The sequence below is a fragment of the Chiloscyllium plagiosum genome, unplaced genomic scaffold, assembly GCF_037043375.1.
Source record: "Chiloscyllium plagiosum isolate Xiang-an unplaced genomic scaffold, Cpla_swu_hap1 HiC_scaffold_3, whole genome shotgun sequence".
Lineage (NCBI taxonomy): Eukaryota > Metazoa > Chordata > Chondrichthyes > Orectolobiformes > Hemiscylliidae > Chiloscyllium > Chiloscyllium plagiosum.
Window position 1 is genome coordinate 157,504,901 of NW_028270141.1, and position 21,693 is coordinate 157,526,593.

A 21,693-nucleotide genomic window follows, 5' to 3' on the forward strand; every position below is an offset into this window, starting at 1 on the left:
CCGTGCCGCCCACTAAACCTGCTACAGATTACAATGTACTGCCCTCCCTTGGCTGATGAACCTGTGCTTTTCTATGTTGAAGAACACTTAGAGCAACAGGACACACAGGGGTACTCTATGTAGGTGGCTTTGGTGTTCACTACTAAAGGGGACACTGTTTAATCACCAATAACTGTGTTGGTTGATTCCAAAATTGATCAGAGTTCGAGACTGGATCTGCACCAGGTGGTGCGGGCAAGAACATGAGGGAGAAACACACTTCCCTCATCCTTACTAATCTGCTAGGTGCAGATGCATCGATCCATGACAGTATCAATAAGAGTGACCACCGCACAGTCCATGTGAAGATGAGGTCCCACCTTCACATTGAGAATACCCTCCATTGTGCTGTGTGGCACTATCACCGTGCTAAATAGGACAGACTTTGGACAGATCTAACAACTCAACACTAAGCATCCATGAGGTGCTGTGGGCCATCAACAAAACCTCATGGCCTTGCATATCCCTCAGTCTACCACTGCCATCAAGCCAGGAGATCAATCCTGGCTCAGCAGTGAGTGCAGGACAGCAAGCCAGAACCAGACAGACATACAGATAAGGTGTCAATCTGAAAAAGTTACAAATCAAGACTATTGGCACACAGTAAATGATAGACAGAGCCAAGCGATCTCACAACCAACAGATCAGGTCTAAGCTCTGGGCCCTGACAATATCCCAGCAATAGGACTCAAGACCTGTGCTCCAGAACCCGCCACTCGCCTTTAGTCAAGCTATTTCAGTACAGTTACAACACTGGCATCTACCTGACAATGAGACAAGTTGCCCAAGTGCATCACATAGGAGGGTTAAATCCAACTCGGCCAAATACCACCCCATCAGTCTAGTCCAAGATTCTCTCAAAGTACACTTTCAGGTTGAGTCAGTAGTTAGAAAGACAAATGCAATTGTGGCATTTATTTTGAAGGAATGTACTTCTGAGGCTCTGCAAGGCTCTGGTCAGACCACATTTGGAGTATTATGCACAGTTTTGGCCCCCATATCTCAGGAAGGATGTACTGGCCCGGAGTGAGTTCAGGAGGTTCACGAGAATGGTCCCAGGAATGAAAAGCTTAACATATGAGGAATTATTGAGGACTCCCGGTTATACTCAATAGAGCTTAGAAAGATGAGTGTGATCTAATTGAAACAAACAGAATACTGAATGGCCTGAATACAGAGTAGATACTGGAAAGATGCTTCCATTGGTTGGAGAGAATAGGCCCTGAGGGCACAGCCTTAGAGTAAAGGGAAGACCTTTTAGAACTGAGATAAGGAGAAGCTTCCTCAGCCAGAGGACGGTGAATCAATGGAATTCACTGTCACAGAAAGATGTGGAGGCCAGGTCATTGAGTATATTTAAGATTGAGAGAGATAAGTTCTTGAATATCAAGGGGGTCAAGGTTATGGGGAGAAAGCGGGAGAATGGGGTTGAGAAACTTATTAACCATGACTGAATGGAGAAGCAGATTCGATGGGCTGAATGGTCTAATTTTTGCTCCTATGTCTTATGGTCTTGATTATCAGTAAAGTGATGGACGGTGTCTTACCAAGCAGTACCTGCTCAGTGACATCCAGTTTGGGATCTTCCAGGGCCACTCTGGTCCTGATCACCTTGGTTCAAACATGGACAAAACAGCTGAATTCCAGAAGTAAGGAAAGACTGATTGACATCAAAGCCACATTCAAAGGAGTGTCAAAACAGAAGTCAATGGGAATCAGAGGAAACCTGCTGCTTGGAGTAATACTTGGCACATATGAAAATGATTGTGGTCATTCAAGGTTAGTCACCAGTTCCTTAGGAAACTGTCCTTGGTCCAACATCTTCAGTCACTTCATCAATGACCTACTGTTCATCAAAAGTTCAGAACTGAAAATTTTCGCTGATGATTGCACAATGTTCAGCAGTATTTGCGATTCCTCAGATATTGAAGCAGTCCATGTCCACTGTTGAGGTATGTAGAGAAGAGGTGTTGGAAATTCTGGAAAGGGTGAAAATAGATAAGTCCCCTGGGCCTGATGGCATTTATCCTAGGATTCTCTGGGAAGCAAGGGAGGAGATTGCAGAGCCATTGGCCTTGATTTTTATGTCCTCGTTGTCTACAGGAGTAGTGCCAGAAGATTGGAGGCTGGCAAATGTGGTTCCCTTGTTCAAGAAGGGGAGTAGGGATAACCCTAGTAACTATAGGCCGGTGAGTCTCACTTCTGTTGTGGGCAAAGTCTTAGAGAGAATTGTAAGGGATAGGATTTATGAACATCTGGATAGGAATAATGTGATCAAGGATAGTCAGCATGGTTTTGTGAAGGGCAGGTCGTGCCTCACAAACCTTATTGAATTCTTTGAGAAGGTGACTAAGGAGGTGGACGAGGGGAAAGCGGTAGATGTGGTGTATATGGATTTTAGTAAGGCGTTTGATAAGGTTCCCCATGGTAGACTACTGCAAAAAATACGGAGGTATGGCATTGAGGGTGAGTTGGAAGTTTGGATTAGGAGTTGGCTGGCTGGAAGAAGACAGAGGGTAGTAGTTGATGGCAAAGGTTCATCTTGGAGTGCCGTCACTAGCGGTGTTCCGCAAGGATCTGTTTTGGGACCATTGCTGTTTGTCATTTTTATAAATGACCTGGAGGAGGGGCTAGAAGGTTGGGTGAGCAAGTTTGCGGATGATACGAAAGTCGGAGGAGTTGTTGACAGTGAGGAAGGATGTGGCAGGTTACAGCGGGATATAGATAAGCTGCAGAGCTGGGCAGAAAGTTGGCAAATGGAGTTCAATGTAGCTAAGTGTGAGGTGATTCACTTTGGTAAGAGTAATAAAAAGATGGGGTACTGGGCTAATGGTCGGATACTTGGTAGTGTGGATGAGCAGAGGGATCTTGGTGTCCATGTACACAGACCTTTGAAAGTTGCCACCCAGGTAAATAGTGCGGTGAAGAAGGCATATGGCGTACTGGCTTTTATTGGTAGAGGAATTGAGTTCCGGAGTACTGAGGTCATGTTGCAGTTGGATAAGACTGGTGCGGCCGCATCTGGAGTATTGTGTGCAGTTTTGGTCGCCATATTATAGGAAGGATGTGGAGGCACTGGAATGGGTGCAGAGGAGGTTTACCAGGATGTTGCCTGGTATGGTAGAAAGATCGTATGAGGAAAGGCTGAGGCACTTGGGGTTGTTTTCATTGGAGAAAAGAAGGTTTAGGGGTGACTTGATAGAGGTGTACAAGATGATTAGGGGTTTAGATAGGGTCGATAGTGAGAATCTTTTTCCACGTATGGAGTCAGCTATTACAAGGGGGCATAGCTTTAAATTAATGGGGGGTAGGTATAGGGCAGATGTTAGGGGTAGGTTCTTTACTCAGCGAGTCGTGAGTTCATGGAATGCCCTGCCAGTAGCAGTGGTGGACTCTCCCTCATTATGGGCATTTAAGCGGGCATTGGATAGGCATACGGAGGATAGTGGGCTAGCGTAGGTTAGGTGGGCTTGGATCGGCGCAACATCGAGGGCCGAAGGGCCTGTACTGCGCTGTATTCTTCTATGTTCTATGTTAAGCATGACTTGGACAACAGCCAGGCTTGGACTGAAAAGTGGCAAGGAACAAATGCTCCACACAAGTGTCAGGCAATGATCTTTTCCAATAAGAGACAATCTGCCCCTTGACAAATTATCACCACTGAATCCCACTATCAACATCCTGAGGCTTATCATTGAACAGAAACTGAACTGGTTTAGCCAAATACTGTGGCTGCGAGAGATCAGAGACAAGGAATCCTGCAGTGAGTAATACACATCCTAACTCCCTAGCCTGTCCACAATGGGGTGGACAGAGCACAAGTCAGGATTATGATGGCTGCTCTGTCCAAACTGGAGGGCAGTGAGTAGGTATTGTTGCGGAAATGCCACGTGATAACATTATCAACAAACTCCTGCATTTAGCACTCCCTCCTGTAAGCTTCACCGAGCTAGGGCTAATCTCCTGGTTTTATGGTAATGGTCGACTGGAGATATGCTGAACCATAAGGTTACAGATTGTGTTGGAGTAAAATTCTCCTGCTGGTGGCCAACAACACTTCACGGATGCATGGTTTTGAGTCATTATGTTTGTTCGAAGTCTCTCCCATTTACTAAGGTGCTGCTGTCATACAACACGATGGATGGCATCCTCCAACATCCTGGACGCCTGTCTCCACAAGGACTGTGCAGTGGCCACTCCCACCAATACAGTCATGGATAGATTGAGGAGAGAGTACATAATGGAGAAGGGAAAAGAGAACTAGAATGGTCGATATGAATGAAAAATGATGGAGGAGGCCTCAGAGGCAGCTTAACCCTGCAATTAATTGGTTGGACCAAACAGAACTTCAATTACATTGATAGATTGGAGAAGGTGGGACTGTTTTCCTTCGAGAGGAGAAGATTGATAGGAAATTTTGTTAGAGGTTTTCAAAATCAGGAGGTGGGACACTCAGTGATGAGAGTGTGTCGCTGGAAAAGCAGAGCAGGTCAGGCAGCATCCGAGGAGCAGGAAAATCAACATTTCGGGCTGGAGCCCTTCACTCTGAGGTCAGATGCAGCACAACACCATGCAGACAGTGGAGACAGCAAAAGTGATTCCTACCTTGATACTGTAGTCAAAGCGCAGTCGATCAGCTGTGATGTGTGATCCTCTCTGCTCAGTCTCATCTCCCAGCACACAGCGCAAGGCATAGTTCAGCAGATGAGTAGCCGTGTGTTTCACCATGCAGGCTAGACGGTGACCCTTGGAAAGTACCAGAAAAAAAACAGCATGACAGTCAAATAGCGGCACAGTGGTTACGTTACGGGTCTAATCACCCAGTGGACTGTGGAATCATGAGTTCAAATACCACAGTGGCTACTGGAGGAGGTTAATAAATCTGGAATAAAAAAACCTAACCTGAATAATCATGAAACTATCAAATCATGGTATAAAACCTGTTTGGTTAACCTATGTCCTTTAGGGAAGGAAATCTGCCACCCTTACATGGTCTGACCTATGGAACCCCAGACCGTAGAAATGTGTTTGATTGTTCATTACCATGTGAAAGGGCTCAACAAGACAGCTCATCAGCATTGTCTCCAGAGCAATTAAAGATGGGCAGTAAACACTGGCCCAGCTACTATCATCCACATCATAAGAATGAACAGACAAAAAGCACCACAAGCTACAGTACATAATAACAGGGGCACCCAGAACACCAATCAATGGTCCAGTACATTGCAGTAAGTGGCCAATAACTTTCTCATAGAGTCATAGAGATGTACAGCATGGAAACAGACCCTTCGGTCCAATCCGTCCATGCCGACCAGAATCCCAACCCAATCTAGTCCTACCTGCCAGCACCCGGCACATATCCCTCCAAACCCTTCCTATTCATATACCCATCCAAATGCCTCTTAAATGTTGCAATTGTACCAGCCTCCACCACATCCTCTGGCAGCTCATTCCATACACGTACCACCCTCTGCGTGAAAAGGTTGCCTCTTAGGTCTCTTTTATATCTTTCCCCTCTCACCCTAAACCTATGCCCTCTAGTTCTGGACTCCCCAACCACAGGGAAAAGACTCTATTTATCCTACCCATGCCCCTCATAATTTTGTAAACCTCTATAAGGTCACCCCTCAGCCTCCGACGCCTTACTGAAGTCCATATAGATCACAGCTACTGCTCTGCCCTCATCAGTCTTTGTTACTTCTTCAAAAAACTCAATCAAGTCTGTGAGACATGATTTGCCACGCAGAAAGCCATGTTGACTATCCCGAATCAGTCCTTGCCTTTGCAAATATATGTACATCCTCTCCCTCAGGATTCCCTCCAACAACTTGCCCACTACCGAGGTCAGACTCACCGGTCTATAGTTTCCTGGCTTGTCTTTACTGCCCTTCTTAAACAGTGGCACCATGTTTGCATTCCTCCAGTCTTCCGGCACCTCACCTGTGACTATCGATGATACAGGTATCTCAGCCAGAGGCCCTGCAATCACTTCCCTAGCTTCCCACAGAATTCTCGGGTACACCTGATCAGGTCCTGGGGATTTATCCATCTTTAACCATTTCAAGACATCCAGCATTCCCTCCTCTGAAATCTGGACATTTTGCAATATGTCACCATCTATTTCCCTACAGTCTATATCTTCCATATCCGTTCCCACATAAAATACTGATGCAAAATATTCATTTTCTGCGGCTCCACACAAAGGCCGCCTTGCTGATCTTTGAGGGGAGAAAGTGAGGACTGCAGATGCTGGAGATCAGAGCTGAAAATGTGTTGCTGGAAAAGCGCTGCAGGTCAGGCAGCATCCAAGGAGCAGAAGAATCGACGTTTCGGGCATAAGCCCTTCTTCAGGATTGAGAAAAGTGTGTCCAGCAGGCTAAGATAAAAGGTAGGGAGGAGGGACTTGGAGGAGGGGCATTGGAAATGCGAAAGGTGGAAGGAGGTCAAGGTGAGGGTGATAGGCCAGAGTGGGGGTGGGGGGGGGGGGGGGAGAGGTCAGGAAGAAGATTGCAGGTTAGAAGGCAGTGTTGAGTTCGAGGGATTTGACTGAGACAAGGTGGGGGGAGGGGAAATGAGGAAACTGGAGAAATCTGAGTTCATCCCTTGTGGTTGGAGGGTTCCTAGGCGGAAGATGAGGCGCTCTTCCTCCAACCGTCGTGTTGCTAAGGTCTGGTGATGGAGGAGTCCAAGGACCTGCATGTCCTTGGTGGAGTGGGAGGGGGAGTTGAAGTGTTGAGCCACGGGGTGGTTGGATTGGTTGGTCCGGGTGTCCCATAGATGTTCTCTGAAACGTTCAAGTAGGCAGCCTGTCTCCCCAATATAGAGGAGGCCACATCGGGTGCAGCGGATGCAATAAATGATGTGTGTGGAGGTGCAGGTGAATTTGTGGCGGATATGGAAGGATCCCTTGGCGCCTTGGAGGGAGGTAAGGGGGGAGGGTGTGGGCGCAAGTTTTGCATTTCTTGCGGTTGCAGGGGAAGGTGCTGGGAGTGGAGGTTGGGTTGGTAGGGGGTATGGACCTGACGAGGGAGTCACGGAGGGAGTGGTCTTTTCGGAACGCTGATAGGGGAGCGGAGGGAAATATATCCCTGGTGGTGGGGTCCGTTTGGAGGTGGCGGAAATGACAGCAGATGACACGCTGTATATGGAGGTTGATGGGGTGGTAGGTGAGGACCAGTGGGGTTCTGTCCTGGTGGCGGTTGGAGGGGTTGGGCTCAAGGGCGGAGGAGCGAGAAGTGGAGGAGATGTGGTGGAGGGCATTGTCGATCACGTTTGGGGGGAAATTGCAGTCTTTGAAGAAGGAGGCCCTTTGAGGGGCCCTATTCTCTTCCTAGTTACCCTTTTGTCCTTAATATATTTGTGAAAACCCCTTGGATTCTCCTTAATTCTATTTGCCAAAGCTATCTCATGTCTCCGTTTTGCTCTCCTGATTTCCCTCTTAAGTATACTCCTACTTTCTTTATACTTTTCTAAGGATTCACTCGATCTATCCTGTCTATATCTGACATATGCTTCCTTCTTTTTCTGAACCAAATACTCAATTTCTTTAGTCATCCAGCATTCCCCGTACCTACTAGCCTTCCCTTTCACCCTGACAGGAATATACTTTCTCTGGATTCTTGTTATCTCATTTCTGAAGGCTTCCCATTTTCCAGCCGTCCCTTTGCCTGCGAACATCTGCCTCCAATCAGCTTTCAAAAGTTCTTGCCTAATACCGTCAAAATTGGCCTTTCTCCAATTTAGAACTTCAACTTTTAGATCTGGTCCATCCTTTTCCATCACTATTTTAAAACTAATAGAATTATGGTCGCTGGCCCCAAAGTGCTCCCCCACTGACACCTCAGTCACCTGCCCTGCCTTATTTCCCAAGAGTAGGTCAAGTTTTGCACCTTCTCTAGTGGGTACACCCACATACTGAGTCAGAAAATTGTCTTGTACACACTGGACAAATTCCTCTCCATCTAAACCTTTAACACTATGGCAGTCCCAGTCGATGTTTGGAAAGTTAAAATCCCCTACCATAACTACCCTATTATTCTTACAGATAGCTGAGATCGCCTTACAAGTTTGTTTCTCTATTTTCCTCTGACTACTGGGGGGGGGGTCTATAATACAATCCCAATAAGGTGATCATCCCTTTCTTATTTCTCAGTTCCACCCAAATAACTTCCCTGGATGTATTTCTGGGAATATCTTCCCTCAGCACAGCTGTAATGCTATCCCTTATCAAAAATGCCACTCCATCAAAAGTATCACGTTAAATACCTCATTCACAAACAAGTTGAGTCTGTCTCCAATGTGTAATGATTCTGGTACACTGACCGTGTGAATCACAAAGCCGCCAGCTGCTTGTACATTCACCACTGGTAGCAGAACATCCTGATGAAGAAAATCAGAATTGAGCGGAGTTCCTGGTTATGGAACAATCAAGGCAGGGGTGAGTCAAGCATTACAGCTCAGTGGCTCCCTCTCATTTCACAGTCAGCTAGAGAGATCTAGGACACCACCTTCCCACAGTTCAAGGACCAGCAGAGGACATGTCACAGGGAGCCCTTGAGGGTCAGCACAGAGGACATGTCATAGGGGCCCGAGGATTAGCACATACGGCATGTCGTAGGGGCCCCAAGGGTCTGCACAGAGGGCATGTCGCAGGGCCCCCAACGGTTAGCACAGAAAACCCTTCGTAGGAGCCCAAGGGTCAACACAGAGAACACGTCATAGGGGCCCAAGGGTCCGCTCAGAGGGCGCATTGTAGGAGCCCCTGAGGGTCAGCAGCGGAGGACGGGGGCAGGTGGATCGGGGCAGGTGGATCGGAGTGTGCAACCTAAGTTCGGACCCAGAGGGTGCCGCCAGACTTCAGGATTCGGTGTCAGCGCTGAAATCGCACCACGCAGCCAAACTTGCCTGGTGACCCTCTCGTATAAAATAACCCAGGTCATGGGTCTGCCCACCCTGCTCGCTGTAGAAATTGGTTCGGTCCAGGATGACACCACACGTCTGACTTCGCCTCACCTCCTTCACCAATGAGTTGCCCTCATACAATGCTACTACAGTGGCCTGGCAGGGACTAAACACTGGAAAACAAATACACACAGTTTCACAAACAAAAACCAAAACTGGAGGAACTTGATGGTCTTTGGGTACAGTGACATTGCTGTCAAAATGTTGACTCTTTCTCTTCACAGATGCTGCCAGGTCTGCTGAATGTTTTCAGCAATTTCTTTTTTGTTTCAGATTTCTGGTTCTTTGTAAGATGAGAACTGAGAGATCTACAGTTCTTTGTTTTATAAACATTGATTCACACTCACTGCAGAGTCAAAACCCAACAACGTCATTCCTAGGATCACAGCAAGCATCATCGCGTGTTCTCCTACTGTACCTGTCTTAGGTGTCTTTGATGGGAACAGTGTAGAGGAATATTTACTTTGTATCTAACTTTATGCTGTCACTGTCCAGGAAGTTGTTTTGATGGGGACAGTATGGAAAGATCAGTGTATCTAACCCCTTGCCCTACCTGCCCTGGTAGTGTTTGATGTGAACAGTGTAGAGGGAACTTTACTCTGTATCTAACCCCATGCTGCACCAATTCTGATAGTGTTTGATTGGGACAGCATAGAGACAACAGTACACTCTGTTTACCTTTAGCTTAAAAGACTAGAAGATTAGTTTAAAAGATTAGATACTTTCTATCTAATCATGTGCTGTACCTGTCCTGGAACTGTTTAATGAGGGTTGCTTATTCTGTATTTGATCCCAAATTGTACTTGTGCCTCAGTGTTTAATGGAGACAGAATAGATGGAGCTTTATTCTATAACTAATGCAGTGCTGTCTTTGTCCTGGGAGTGTTTGATGGGGACAATGTAGAGGAAACTTTATTCTGAATCTAACCCTCTGCTGTACCTATAATGGGTGTGTTTTATGGAGACAGGATCTAATGAGCTTCACACTGTCTCTAATCTCTCGTTCTCAATCAGATTTTGCCAATCCAATTGCCTCTTTGTGCATTTGGTGGGATGAGTTTGCCTGAAAATGTGTTTACCATATTTGCCATCCTCAAGCGTGTAGATGTGTTTTGCTGAATCATCCGTTCTGAGCACTCCAGTCCTCTGGAGTTCATTTATGTCTTGTATACCCAGCACTCTGCCCTGTTGCAATTCTGACTGGGGGGGTGGTCTCAGACGCTGCAGAGATAGAAAAAAAATCCATCAAACTACAGTATCCCGAGAGAGCGCTCAGAACAGCTCGTACAGAAAATCCAATGCACGAACTTCTGAAAACTTATGTTTCAAAGCCTCCTCTTCCCTTCTCTGTGAAACCAGTATGACGTAATAGGGTCAAAGTCCTGGAACTCCGTCCTAACAACACTCACTTTGTACTTACTTTTTTTTAAACCACAGGTCAACAGTTATAGCTGTAGGAAAGTTGAATAGGCAAGACTTAGGAAGCATAAGATGGGGAAGGAAACTGCAGGGAATGGGCACAACTGGAATGTGGAGCTTATTCAAGGACCGGTTACTGCGGGTCCTTGATAATTACGCACCTGTCAGGCAGGGAGGAAGTGGTCGAGCGAGGGAGCCGTGGTTTACTAAAGGAATTGAATCTCTTGTCAAGAGGAAGGCGGCAGTTTCTGTTAGGATGAGATGTGAAGGCCCAGCTTGAGAGTTACAAGTTAGTCGGAAAGACCTAAAGAGAGAGCTAATAAGAGCCAGGAGGAGACATGAGAAGTTGTTGGCGGATAGGATCAAGGAAAACCCTAAGGCTTTCTGTAGGTATATCAGGAATAAAAGAATGACTGGAATAAAATGAGGGCCAGACAAGGATAGTAGTGAAAGGTTATGCATGGAGTCTGAGGAGATGGAGGAAGCGCTAAATGAATAATTTTCATCAGTATTCGTACTGGAAAAAGACAATGTTTTCGAGGAGAATACTAGACTAGACAGGGTTGATGTTCGCAAGGAGGAGGTGTTAGCAATTCTGAAAAGTGTGAAAATAGATAAGTCCTCTGGGCCGGATGGAATTTATCCTAGGATTCTCTGGGAAGCAGGGAAGTGATTGCAGAACCTTTGGCTTTGATCTTTATGTATCATTGTCTTCAGGAATAGTGCCTGAAGACTGGTGGATAGCAAATATTTCCCCTTGTTCAAGGGTAGAGACAACCCTGGTAATTACAGAACAGTGAGCCTTGTTGGAAAAGGTTATAAGAGATAGGATTTATCATCTTGAAAGGTATAAGATGATCAGGGATAGTCACTGTTTTGGGAAGGGTAGGTCGCACTGCACAAAACTTCTAGGAATTCTTGTGCGTGTTTCTGTTTAGCTTGTCCTAGGATGGATGTGTTGTCCCAGTCGAAGTGATGTCCTTCCTTATCTGTATATAAGGATACTAGTGAGAGAGGGTCATGTCGTTTTGTGGTTAGTTGATGTTCATGTATCCTGGTGGCTAGTTTTCTGCCTGTTTGTCCAATCTAGTGTTTGTTACAGCTCTTGCAAGGTATTTTGCAAACGACGTAAGTCTTGCTTGGTGCCTGTATAGGGTCTTTCAAGTTCATCCGCTGCTGTTTTGGTGGGTTTGTGGGCTACCATGATGCCAAGGGGTCTGAGTAGTCTGGCAGTCATTTCCGAGATGTCTTTGATGTAGGGGAGAATGGCAAGGGTTTCTTGACGTGTTTTGTCTGCTTGTTTGGGTTTGTTGCTGAGAAATCGACGGACTGTGTTCATTGGGTACCCATTCATTTTGAATACACTGTACAGGTGATTTTCCTCTGCTCTGCATAGTTCCTCTGTGCTGCAGTGTGTGTAGGCTCATTGAAATAATGTTCTGATGCAGCTTCGTTTGTGGGTGTTGGGATGATTGCTTCTGTAGTTCAATGTTTGGTCTGTATGTGTTGTTTTCCTGTAGATGTTGGTTTGGAGTTCCCCATTGGCTGTTCGATCTACTGTGACATGTTGTTGTTTTCCTCTTTAGTGAATTTTATGCCAATAAGGCTATTCTTGATGGTCTGAAGGTTTCCTCCAATTTGTTTTGTTTAGTGATGACAAAGATGCCATCCACGTAGCGGACCCAAAGCTTGGGTTGGATGGTTGGCAGAGCTGTTTGTTCGAATCTCTGTATTACTGCCTCTGCTAAGAACCCTGATATCAGAGATCCTGTGAGTGTTCCTTTGATTTGTCTGTAGGTTTTTTTGTTGAAGGTGAAATGTGTGGTAAGGCATAGGTCCACCAGCTTGATGATACTGTCCTTGCTGATGAAGTTAGTGGTGTTTGGTGTATGTGTCTTTGTGTAGTCAGTGTTTCCTTGGCCAAGTTAATGTTGATTGATGTAAACAAGGCTGTTACATCAAAGGAGACCATTATTTCATCCACTTCTTTTTTGGTGTCTTTGATGGTCTTCAGGAATTCTTGGGTGGGGTGGATGGAGTGGCGTAAGTCTTCTATTAAGTATTTAAACACTAAAACAGCAGCTGATGAACTTGAAAGACCCCATACAGACAGCAAGCAAGACTAATGTCAATTACAAAATACCTTGCAAGAACTGCAACAAACACTACATTGGACAAACAGGCAGAAAACTAGCCACCAGGATACATGAACATCAACTAGCCACAAAACGACATGACCCTCTCTCACTAGTATCCTTACATACAGATAAGGAAGGACACCACTTCGACTGGGACAACATGTCCATCCTAGGACAAGCCAAACAGAGACAGCATGAGAATTTCTGGAAGCACAACATTCCAACTGGAACTCTATCAACCAACACGTCGAGTTAGACCCCATCTACCACCCCCTGAGAAAAGGAACAGGAAATGACATCGCCACAAGAAATGACATCACCAACCCAAAGAAACCCAAGCATATAAATAGAAAGCAGGAATCATGTATAGTGCTTCACCTGAGGCCTACTGAAGATGTTACCTAGTAGGGTGATGAAATGTCTCGAAATGAATCTTCCAGCTCAGCGAGCAAACCTACATCCATAAAGAGTACTGGGTTAATGGTAAGATTCTTGGCAGTGTAGATGAGCAGAGAGATCTCGGTGTTCATGTACATAGATCCCTGAAAGTTGCCACCCAGGTTGATGGGGTTGTTAAGAAGGCATACAATGTGTTAGCTTTTATTGATAGAGGATTGAGTTCCAGGGCCATGAAGTCATGCTGCAGCTTGACAAACCTCTGCAGCCGCACTTGGAGTATTACGTACAGTTCTGGTCACTGCATTATAGGAAGGATGTGGAAGCTTTGTAAAGGTTCCAGAGGAGATTTACCAGGCTATTGCCTGGTATGGAGGGAAGGTCTTATGAGGAAAGGCTGAGGGACTTTGAGGCTGTTTTTATTAGAAAAGGAGGAGGTTGAGAGGTGACTTGAGACATAGAAGATGATCATAAGAGTTAGATAGGGTGGAGAGTGAGAGCCTTTTTTTTCAGATAGTGATGACTAGTACAAGGGGACATAGCTTTAAATTGAGGGGTGATAGATACAGGACAGATGTCAGAGAGTTTCTTTATTCAGTGGTAGGGGTGTAGAACACACTGCCTGCAACAGTTGTAGACATGCAAACTTTAAGGGCATTGAATGGTCATTGGATAAATAATGGATGATAATGGAATAGTGTAGGATAGATGGGCTTCAGATGGGTTCCACAGGTCGGCGCAACATCGAGGGTTGAAGGGCCTGTACTGCGCTGTAATGTTCTATGCTCTATATACAGCATGTGAAATTCAAGGCACAGCTCAGCACGCCTGTCTCAGAACAATCAGGGATGGTCAATAAATGCTGGCCCAGCCAGCAATACTTACATCTGAAGAACAAATGAGAAAAAGGAGCCACATCTATTTATCACACGCCATCCCATGTCATTGCCACTGATCCAGCTGAAATCAGCCAAGCTGGATACATGTGCTTCAATTAGACAGACAGAGGGAGGAAGAAAGAGAGCAGGCGAGAGACCATGACTCTCCTCTAGATGAAAACAGCATACATTAGAACACTGTGCCTTGCTCACACTTCATAAATGACTTAAATTTATATTGCAGTGTTGCCTTCTGCTTGGGTGCTGGTTTTGGAAACAGTGAAATCTTGTTACAATTGTACAGGGTGTTCATGAGGCTGCATCTGGAGTACTATGTAGTTTTGATGCCTGTATTTAGGGAAGGATATATTAAAACTGGAAGCAGTTCAATAGTTGATTCATTGCACTGATTCCTGAGATAAAAGGGTTGACTTATCAAAAATGGCTGAGAAGCTAAAAATGGCCTATTTATTAGAGTTTAGAAGAATGGGGGGGTATTGAAACATCAAAGATTCTGAGGGAGTTTCACTGGGTAGATGTTGAAATGATGCTTCCACTAGTGCAGGAAATTTGGAATACAGGACATAGTTATAGAACAAGGGAACAGTTTTTTAAAACTGAGGTATGAAGGAATTTCTTCTCCTAGAAGTTAGTGAATGTCTGGAATTCCTTACAGAAGAGAACTGTGGAGGCTAGATCAATGAAGTATTTAAAGAGGTAGATAGATTTTTGAAATATTGGGGAGTGGGTGGTGTTAGCGGTCGAGGGCTGTGAGGAATCGACATGAAATGGACGTGTAACAGATTGGCCGTAATGTTGTACGGTGGAAGAACAGGCTTTAGGGGTCAAATGGTCCACTGTTGCTCCCGGTCCTTATGTTTATATTTGGTGTTTCTCTGGCATACAACCAATGTTTGATTAAATAAAATAAGGAAATACTGAATTAGACAATTTATTCAATAAATGGGCAAAGTTCTTAATTGAGGGAAGTGCAGTAAAGAGGAAGAGAGATGTCGGGAGGGAATCCCACACTGGCAGCTGTAACACAGCACCCTGCACTCTGTGTTCTGTTACCCTGATGCACTTGTATAGTATGATCTGTCTGTAAAGCTTGGAAGACACACCTTTCTCACTGTACCTCAGTACACGTGACAGTAATAAATCAAAATCAGATGACAGAAGGAACTGCCACCAATAGCGGAGTGATTCCAATCCAGGTGGCATATAAATCAAGAACCGGAAAAGCTCAGTTATCTCCACAGGATTCTGGAGTTGAAGGTCTTGAGGGTTTAGACAGAGGGGCAGGGGAAGCACATAAGCTAGACTGACACATCACTAGTGGTTTCTGGGCAGCCCATTCAGCATCTTAAAACCTCACCTCTGCCTCTTCCTTTGCCAGCTGCCGCAAGGCTTCAGTGTCCACGTTCACTGCCTTTTCTTCCAGCATTAGGCTAATCAGATCGAGGGGGAAGCCCAAGTTCCTGTGTAGAGACCAGGCCACATCCACTGCAAACATGGAGAAGGGTGATTGTGATGGTTCCACATCTACAATCATGCCATCCAACATCCTCCCTAACCAAAGTCAGCACTCATGTACCAGAGAACTAGTCTAAAGCTCATTGCCTTTCTAGTCCTGACAAGTGAACTTTGACTGAGAAGGTGGCCAATCACATATGGGAGCCTTTGATGCAAATCTATGTCCTTGCTGCCTCCACAGGAGTCAGTGAACTATCAGCAGGAACAGGGCACAAACTTTGAATGAGATCCAACCTCATGCCCCATTCTCCACTCTCTGTTGTAAGGAGCACAGTTACTGCGGAACTGCAGCAGTGTGGGAATTCAGTTTAGTGAGATAAAACCCAAATAAGATTTGACTGACTACAATTAGAAATTTGAATCAAAAAAGATATTTGATGCGAAAGAGGACAGAGGTGTTTTAAGTTGGTTTACTGGAAGAAGCAAACTCAAAAGAGGTAAGTGGAAAAGGGTAAAAGGTGTGGATTGATGGGCAGAGCTGGAGTGACATTACAGACCACAGCATGTGATGCGAGTACATAGAAAGAAGCAAATTTGTCTTTTAAGTAAAAGTAAGGTCTTCAATTTGCAGAGGTCTCCACTGTTTTTCATCTCTCTTTTCTGAGAAAACTACTTGAGTATTAGATTAGATTAGATCACTTAGTGTGGAAATAGGCCCTTCGGCCCAACAAGTCCACACCGACCCGCCGAAGTGCAACCCACCCAGACCCATTCCCCTACATTTATCCCTTCACCTAACACTACGGGCAATTTAACATGGCCAATTCACCTAACCTGCACATTTTTGGACTGTGGGAGGAAACCGGAGCACCCGGAGGAAACCCACGCAAACACGGGGAGAATGTGCAAACTCCACACAGTCACCTGAGGCGGGAATTGAACCTAGGTCTCTGGCGCTGTGAGGCAGCAGTGCTAACCACTATGTCACCGTGCCACCCTAGACCTCGGGGGCATAGTCTGAGAATAGGGCCAGACCATTAGGAGAGGTGTTAAGAAGCACTTCCATACAAAAAAAAAGGTGGTAGATTTTCAGAACGCTCTTCCAAAAGCAGCAGTTGATGTTAGATCAGTTGTTAATTTTAAATCCAAGTCAGATAAATTTTTGTTCAGCAAGGGATTAAGGGACATGGGCCAAAGATAGGAATTGAACCCGGGTCTCTGGCACTGTGAGGCAGCAGTGCTAACCACTGTGCCACCGTGCTGCCCAACCAGATTGACAAAGGCAGTACATTAATCAGGAGTGACTTTCGTCTTCAGGTAAATTCTGAAAATCTGACAGAGGAAGCCATGAGGAAGAATTCATAGACAGTACTTGGGAAACTTTTTGTGGATCTAACCAGGGATCAGGCAATTTTGACATATAATTAATAAAATTGTTTAATGCATGATGTCCCTTGGGAAACAGTGATCATAACAATAAATTGTAACAATTGGTTTGAGAGGGAGGAACCTAGAAACAACTGTGCTAAATGTGCATACTGGCAACTTAAGAAGATTAACTGAAAAAACAATTGAGTAAAATAATGGACATTTCAGGATATAGCTTGTGACTCGCAACAAAGATATATCCTAGTGAGGAAGGAGAATCCTAGGAAGGACATAAACCAACCATGGTAAATCAAGTTAAGCATACTATCAACTTGAAATAAGAAACGTAGAAAAGATTAATAGATGCAAGAGGACTGGGAAAGTTGCTAAACCACACAAGATGATCAAAGAACAAAGGGGAGGGGAATCAATTTTGAGGGTAAATTAGCAAGTGATATCAAAATGAATGGTAGGTACTTGGTTAAATACATAAAAAGGAAACAAGAAGTCAAGGTGAATACAGGCCCATTAGAGGCGGCAGCTAGGGAAACAGGAAATAACGGAGGAGCTGTAGCAGTCTTTAAGATAGAGGCCACTAACAATAGTTCAAAAACTAAGTAATCAAGGGGTGAAACAGGGAGAGGAAAATAAATACAGTAACTATCACAAGAGAAACTACAAGGGAAATTAATAAGGCTAAAGGCCAAAAGGTCCTTGGTCTTATTGTGTTGCTTCCTAGGATATTAAAGGAAGCAACTAGAGATATCATGGACACATCATAGTAATCTTCCAACAATCCTCAGATTTCAGAAAAACCCCAGATGATTGGAAAACTGCAGATGGAAAGGGAAAAGAGACAAAAAAGGTAACTATAGGCTTGTTAGCTTAATTAGGGTTTGTTAGTTGGAAAATGTTACTGTCTATTACAAATAATGTGATTGCAGGGAATCTAGAAATACATGATATGATCAAGCAGAGCCAAAAAATGGGAATCATACCCGACATGTTTATTAGTTTCTTTGAGATATCAAGAAACTTAAAGAGGAACCAGTAGATATAAAACATTTGGGTTTCCAAAAAGCATTTGATAAAATACAGTACATTCAACTACTTATTATTATAAAAGCCCATGTTAGGGTGTTTGGGTAGTATACTAGCATGGATAAAGGATATTGGAAGACAAATGAGGGCATTTTCAGGATGGCAATCTAACTAGTACAGTGCCACATGGATCAGTGTTCAACCACAATTATTTACACTACACGTCAGTGATTTGGAATAAAATAAGAATGCACTATTGCTAAGTTTCTGGATGACAAAATAAGTGGGCAGACAAGCAGTGAGGATGACACAAAGTCTGCACAGTGGTACAGAAAAAGTTCAACAAATTGGCAAAAAAAATCGACAGATGGAATATGTGGGAAAATGCGAGTTTATGCACTTTGGCAACAAGAATACAACAGTTGAACATTATAAATAGAGAGAAACTACAGAAACCTATGGCACAGGAAGATTTCACCATATATTTAGGACAATTTCTTGGAAATTGGAAGTCCTTGTGCATATATCATAAAAAGTTGGCATCTGTATTCAGCAGGTAATACAAGACTATACAAGGCACTAGTTGAACCACACATTGAATACTGTGAATAGTTCTGGTCTACTTATCTAAGATATATGGTGTAAAGAACATGTCTTTTATTTTTCTGTGTTGTTGATGGTGGACTGAAATGAGAAAAATCAAGGATTACTGCAGGCTTTGAGAGCAAGTTACAATCATTTTAAGCCCTGTTTGCAGCGGAGCTGGGGCCAAGCCTACGCAAATAGAAGATTACCCAGCAACAAGCAGCTGACTGGTCTGTAGACGAGTGACCGGTAACTGATGACAAAGGCCTTCTTCCCACCAACAACTGCGATTTATTCTCAGATAATTGAACACCTTAGTGCTGTGAACAAAATGGGAAGGAGCCATCCAACCTCTACCAGCTCAGGAGTTCTCCCTGTTCTCTGCAGAAATCTCACTTTAAGCCAGAAGAAAACCAATTTATTCTTCCTTCAGCAGCTGCTGTAAGCTGTGACTTGTAATTAGCAAGTCAGAAATGCTTTGTGTGTGTGAGATCCCTAACATTGCCATAGTGCCTCCTGCAAATCAATGAAAGTATGTGGCAAATGGGACAAGGTCAGATTGTGGATGTCTGGCTGGAGCAGACGAGTTGGACTGCAGGGTCTGTTTCTATGCTGTAAGACTCCATGATTTTATAAATAGCAGAGGTGAGACTGAGAAGTAAAATTCTGATCGGCACAAGACTGATCTCAACGTATCCTGGAAATTTTGCACACTTTAAAAAATCTTTATAACTTTTGTGATGACTACAGGAATAGCTGGTCTTGACTTCCAGCATGCTAACATGACAGTGTGCAATCTAGAAAGATTTACCATGTTAATCCTGGGTATGGAAGGACTGTCTTGTGAGGAAAGGTAGGGTAGGTTGGGCCTCTATTCATTGGGGTTTAGAAGGATGACAGGCGACTTATCGAAACAGACAAGATCCCGAGGGGAACTGTCCTCTGTGGAACAGTCTAGGACAAGAAGGTATAATCTCAGAGTAAGGGATTGCCCATTTAGGACAGAGATGAGGAGGAATTTCTTCCTTTAGAGGGTAGTCAATCTGTAGAATTCTTTATCGCAGAGGGCTATGTCATTAAGTATATTTAAGGCTGAGATAAACATCCAAAAGGTGAGACAGCAGTAGCTCAATGTGTGGGCCCCTCAGAGAGCCCACTTTGCTTTCTTTTTCTTTCTATGTATTTTTTTGAAAAGATGCTTTTATTTACTATGGTACCTTATCTTATTTTAGCAACTTTGGCAGAGGCACCTGGCAGATGGCGCAGTGATGAGGTTGGTTCCAATGGCCCTTAGGGGCACATTAGGCCTGCTGCCTGGTTGCGCAAGGTCCCTATGTGGCACTCTTGTCCAGGAGGAGTGAGCTAGGCTTCCATGTATTCCAGCAGTGCAGCATGATGGTCTCAACCCAGCTTTGAAGACAGCTACCGGGTATTTCAAGAGTCCGGCACGGCCCAGCCCCGCCCTGCCCCGAGCAGCTGTCCCAGCCCTGGCCCTGCCCCTGCCTTGCTGTCCCGACCCTGGCCCTGCCCCGCTGTCTCGACCCTGACCCTGGCCCTGCCCCGGCCCCACCCCGAACAGCTGCCCCGGCCCCGAGTGGCTGCCCCGGCCCTGCCCTAAGCAGCCGTCTCGGCCAAGCCCAGTGACTTTAGTCCAATTTTCCAGCGGACTTTGAACCCATGAGCTCTAATTTCACTGTGGTGAACATTTCCTTTTTATTGTCTTTATGCCTTTAGTCATTAATTTAGGCTACATGGTATGGTGACTTATAAAGCTTTACACTTTTTTTTGTAAAAATACACCTTAGAATAAACTGCTATTCTGTTCAGATTTTTAATTAGTAAGATTATAGGGAAAAAGCAGCAAAGTGGAATTCAAGATTATAAGATCAACTATGATCTCACTAAATGATGCAGCATAGCAAATGCCTGCTCTTACATCTTATGGTCTCTGTCACGCTATATTGTGGTCTCCCTCACAATATCCCCCAGGTATCCAGCTCCCCTATGATCAGTTATAAGCATATAAGATCTGCTCTCATTATTCCCGAATCTCCAGTGGGCACGCACTTAATCTGTTCAACCTTTCTTCATAAGATCAGTGCTTTGCCCCAAGAATAAGCCAAGTAAACACTACTGGCCTGCTTCCAACACAACCACAGTTTTTTTTTCAAAGATGTCACACGCAAACCATGTACAGTACTCCAGATATGGTCTCACCAACGTCCTGTATAGCTGTAGTAAAGCCTGCTTCATTTTATCTTCCATTCCTCTTCATAATAAGCAACCAATTCCATTTGCCATCCTAATCACTTGCTTGGCACCTGAATTTTGTTATTCTATACCAGAACACCCAGAGATTCCTCTGTATCTTTGAATTCTGTAATCTCTCTTCACTTAAACAGTGTTTCTTCTTGCTGAGGCACACTAGATGTCATTTATCCATCTAATACTCCCTCCTCGATGGTTGGATCTGATGGTGGTAGAGGTGGATTAGAGGAAACCGTGCCCGAGTGTGTGTGTGGAGGGTTGGGAAGTGAGGCTAAAGGAGTCCAACTCCATTTACAAGAAATACCTATCCACATCCCCATTACCTGGGAAACTCTGTGAATTGTCCATTTTCTGTAAAGTTCTATCAATGATACGTCGTCCACGGTGCAAAGAGGAGAGAAAGGCAGCTTCATTCTCATTAATTGTGTCCATGATCTGAAAAAAAAACAAGTCAGAGGTCATGTGGTGAGGTTAATAGGGTGACTAAAGCAGCCAACAGGACACTTAGTCATGGCAGAGATTAGATGAGCAAGGTGACGTTGGAGCTGTACAAAACTTTGGTTAACCTACAGCTGGAATATTGAGTGTAGTTTTGATCTCCGCACCATAGGAAGGATGTGATTGTACTGGACAGGGTACAGAGGAGATTAGTCAGGATGTTGCCTGTAATGGAATAGTTTCAGTAAGGAAAGAGGTTAAATAGGTTCAGGCTAAGGGGGGACCCTGAGTGAGGGGCATGAGAATGTTGGATAGGAATCAGCTGTGCCCCTTAGTTGAAGGGTCAATAACAAGGGAACATAATTTTAAGGTAAGGGCAGGAGGTTTACTGAGGAAAGATCCTTTCAGCCAGAGGATCCGAGAGGATAGTAGAGTCAGGAAACCCCTCAACGTTTAAAAAGGATGAGTGCTCGAAATATAATAATTGAAAGTAAGATTCATGTAGATTCAGTAGCACCTTGTTGGTGCAGACGTGATGGGCCAAAGGATATCTGCTGTGCCACATGACCATGACTGAGAGATGCCAAGGATATTATGGGGTGGAGGGCAGGAAGGAGCAGCACCACAGCCTGTGTGATGGGGGAAAAGGACAAGCAACAGGACACCCTCCCAGGTGCCAACCAGTT

The 21,693-nt window shown here is 44.7% G+C and overlaps 1 protein-coding gene across 7 annotated transcripts in view; it reads right to left on the reverse strand.

The window, feature by feature from the left end:
* aars2 (alanyl-tRNA synthetase 2, mitochondrial (putative)) overlaps positions 1–21,693 on the reverse strand; it is a 113,752-nt gene that overhangs the window by 62,837 nt on the left and 29,222 nt on the right. For all 7 annotated transcript variants that reach the window (XR_015755074.1, XR_015755073.1, XR_015755075.1 and 4 more), the window contains 6 exons: positions 20,893–21,004; positions 15,210–15,337; positions 10,080–10,221; positions 8,944–9,113; positions 8,305–8,418; positions 4,645–4,785 (listed from right to left, as the gene is read on the reverse strand). Coding sequence is in view for 4 of the 7 variants with exons in the window: in XM_087984613.1 (XP_087840739.1) it covers positions 4,645–4,785; positions 8,305–8,418; positions 8,944–9,113; positions 10,080–10,221; positions 15,210–15,337; positions 20,893–21,004 (807 nt within the window). In the remaining 3 variants the exon portion in view is untranslated. The remainder of the gene's footprint in view (positions 1–4,644; positions 4,786–8,304; positions 8,419–8,943; positions 9,114–10,079; positions 10,222–15,209; positions 15,338–20,892; positions 21,005–21,693) is intronic.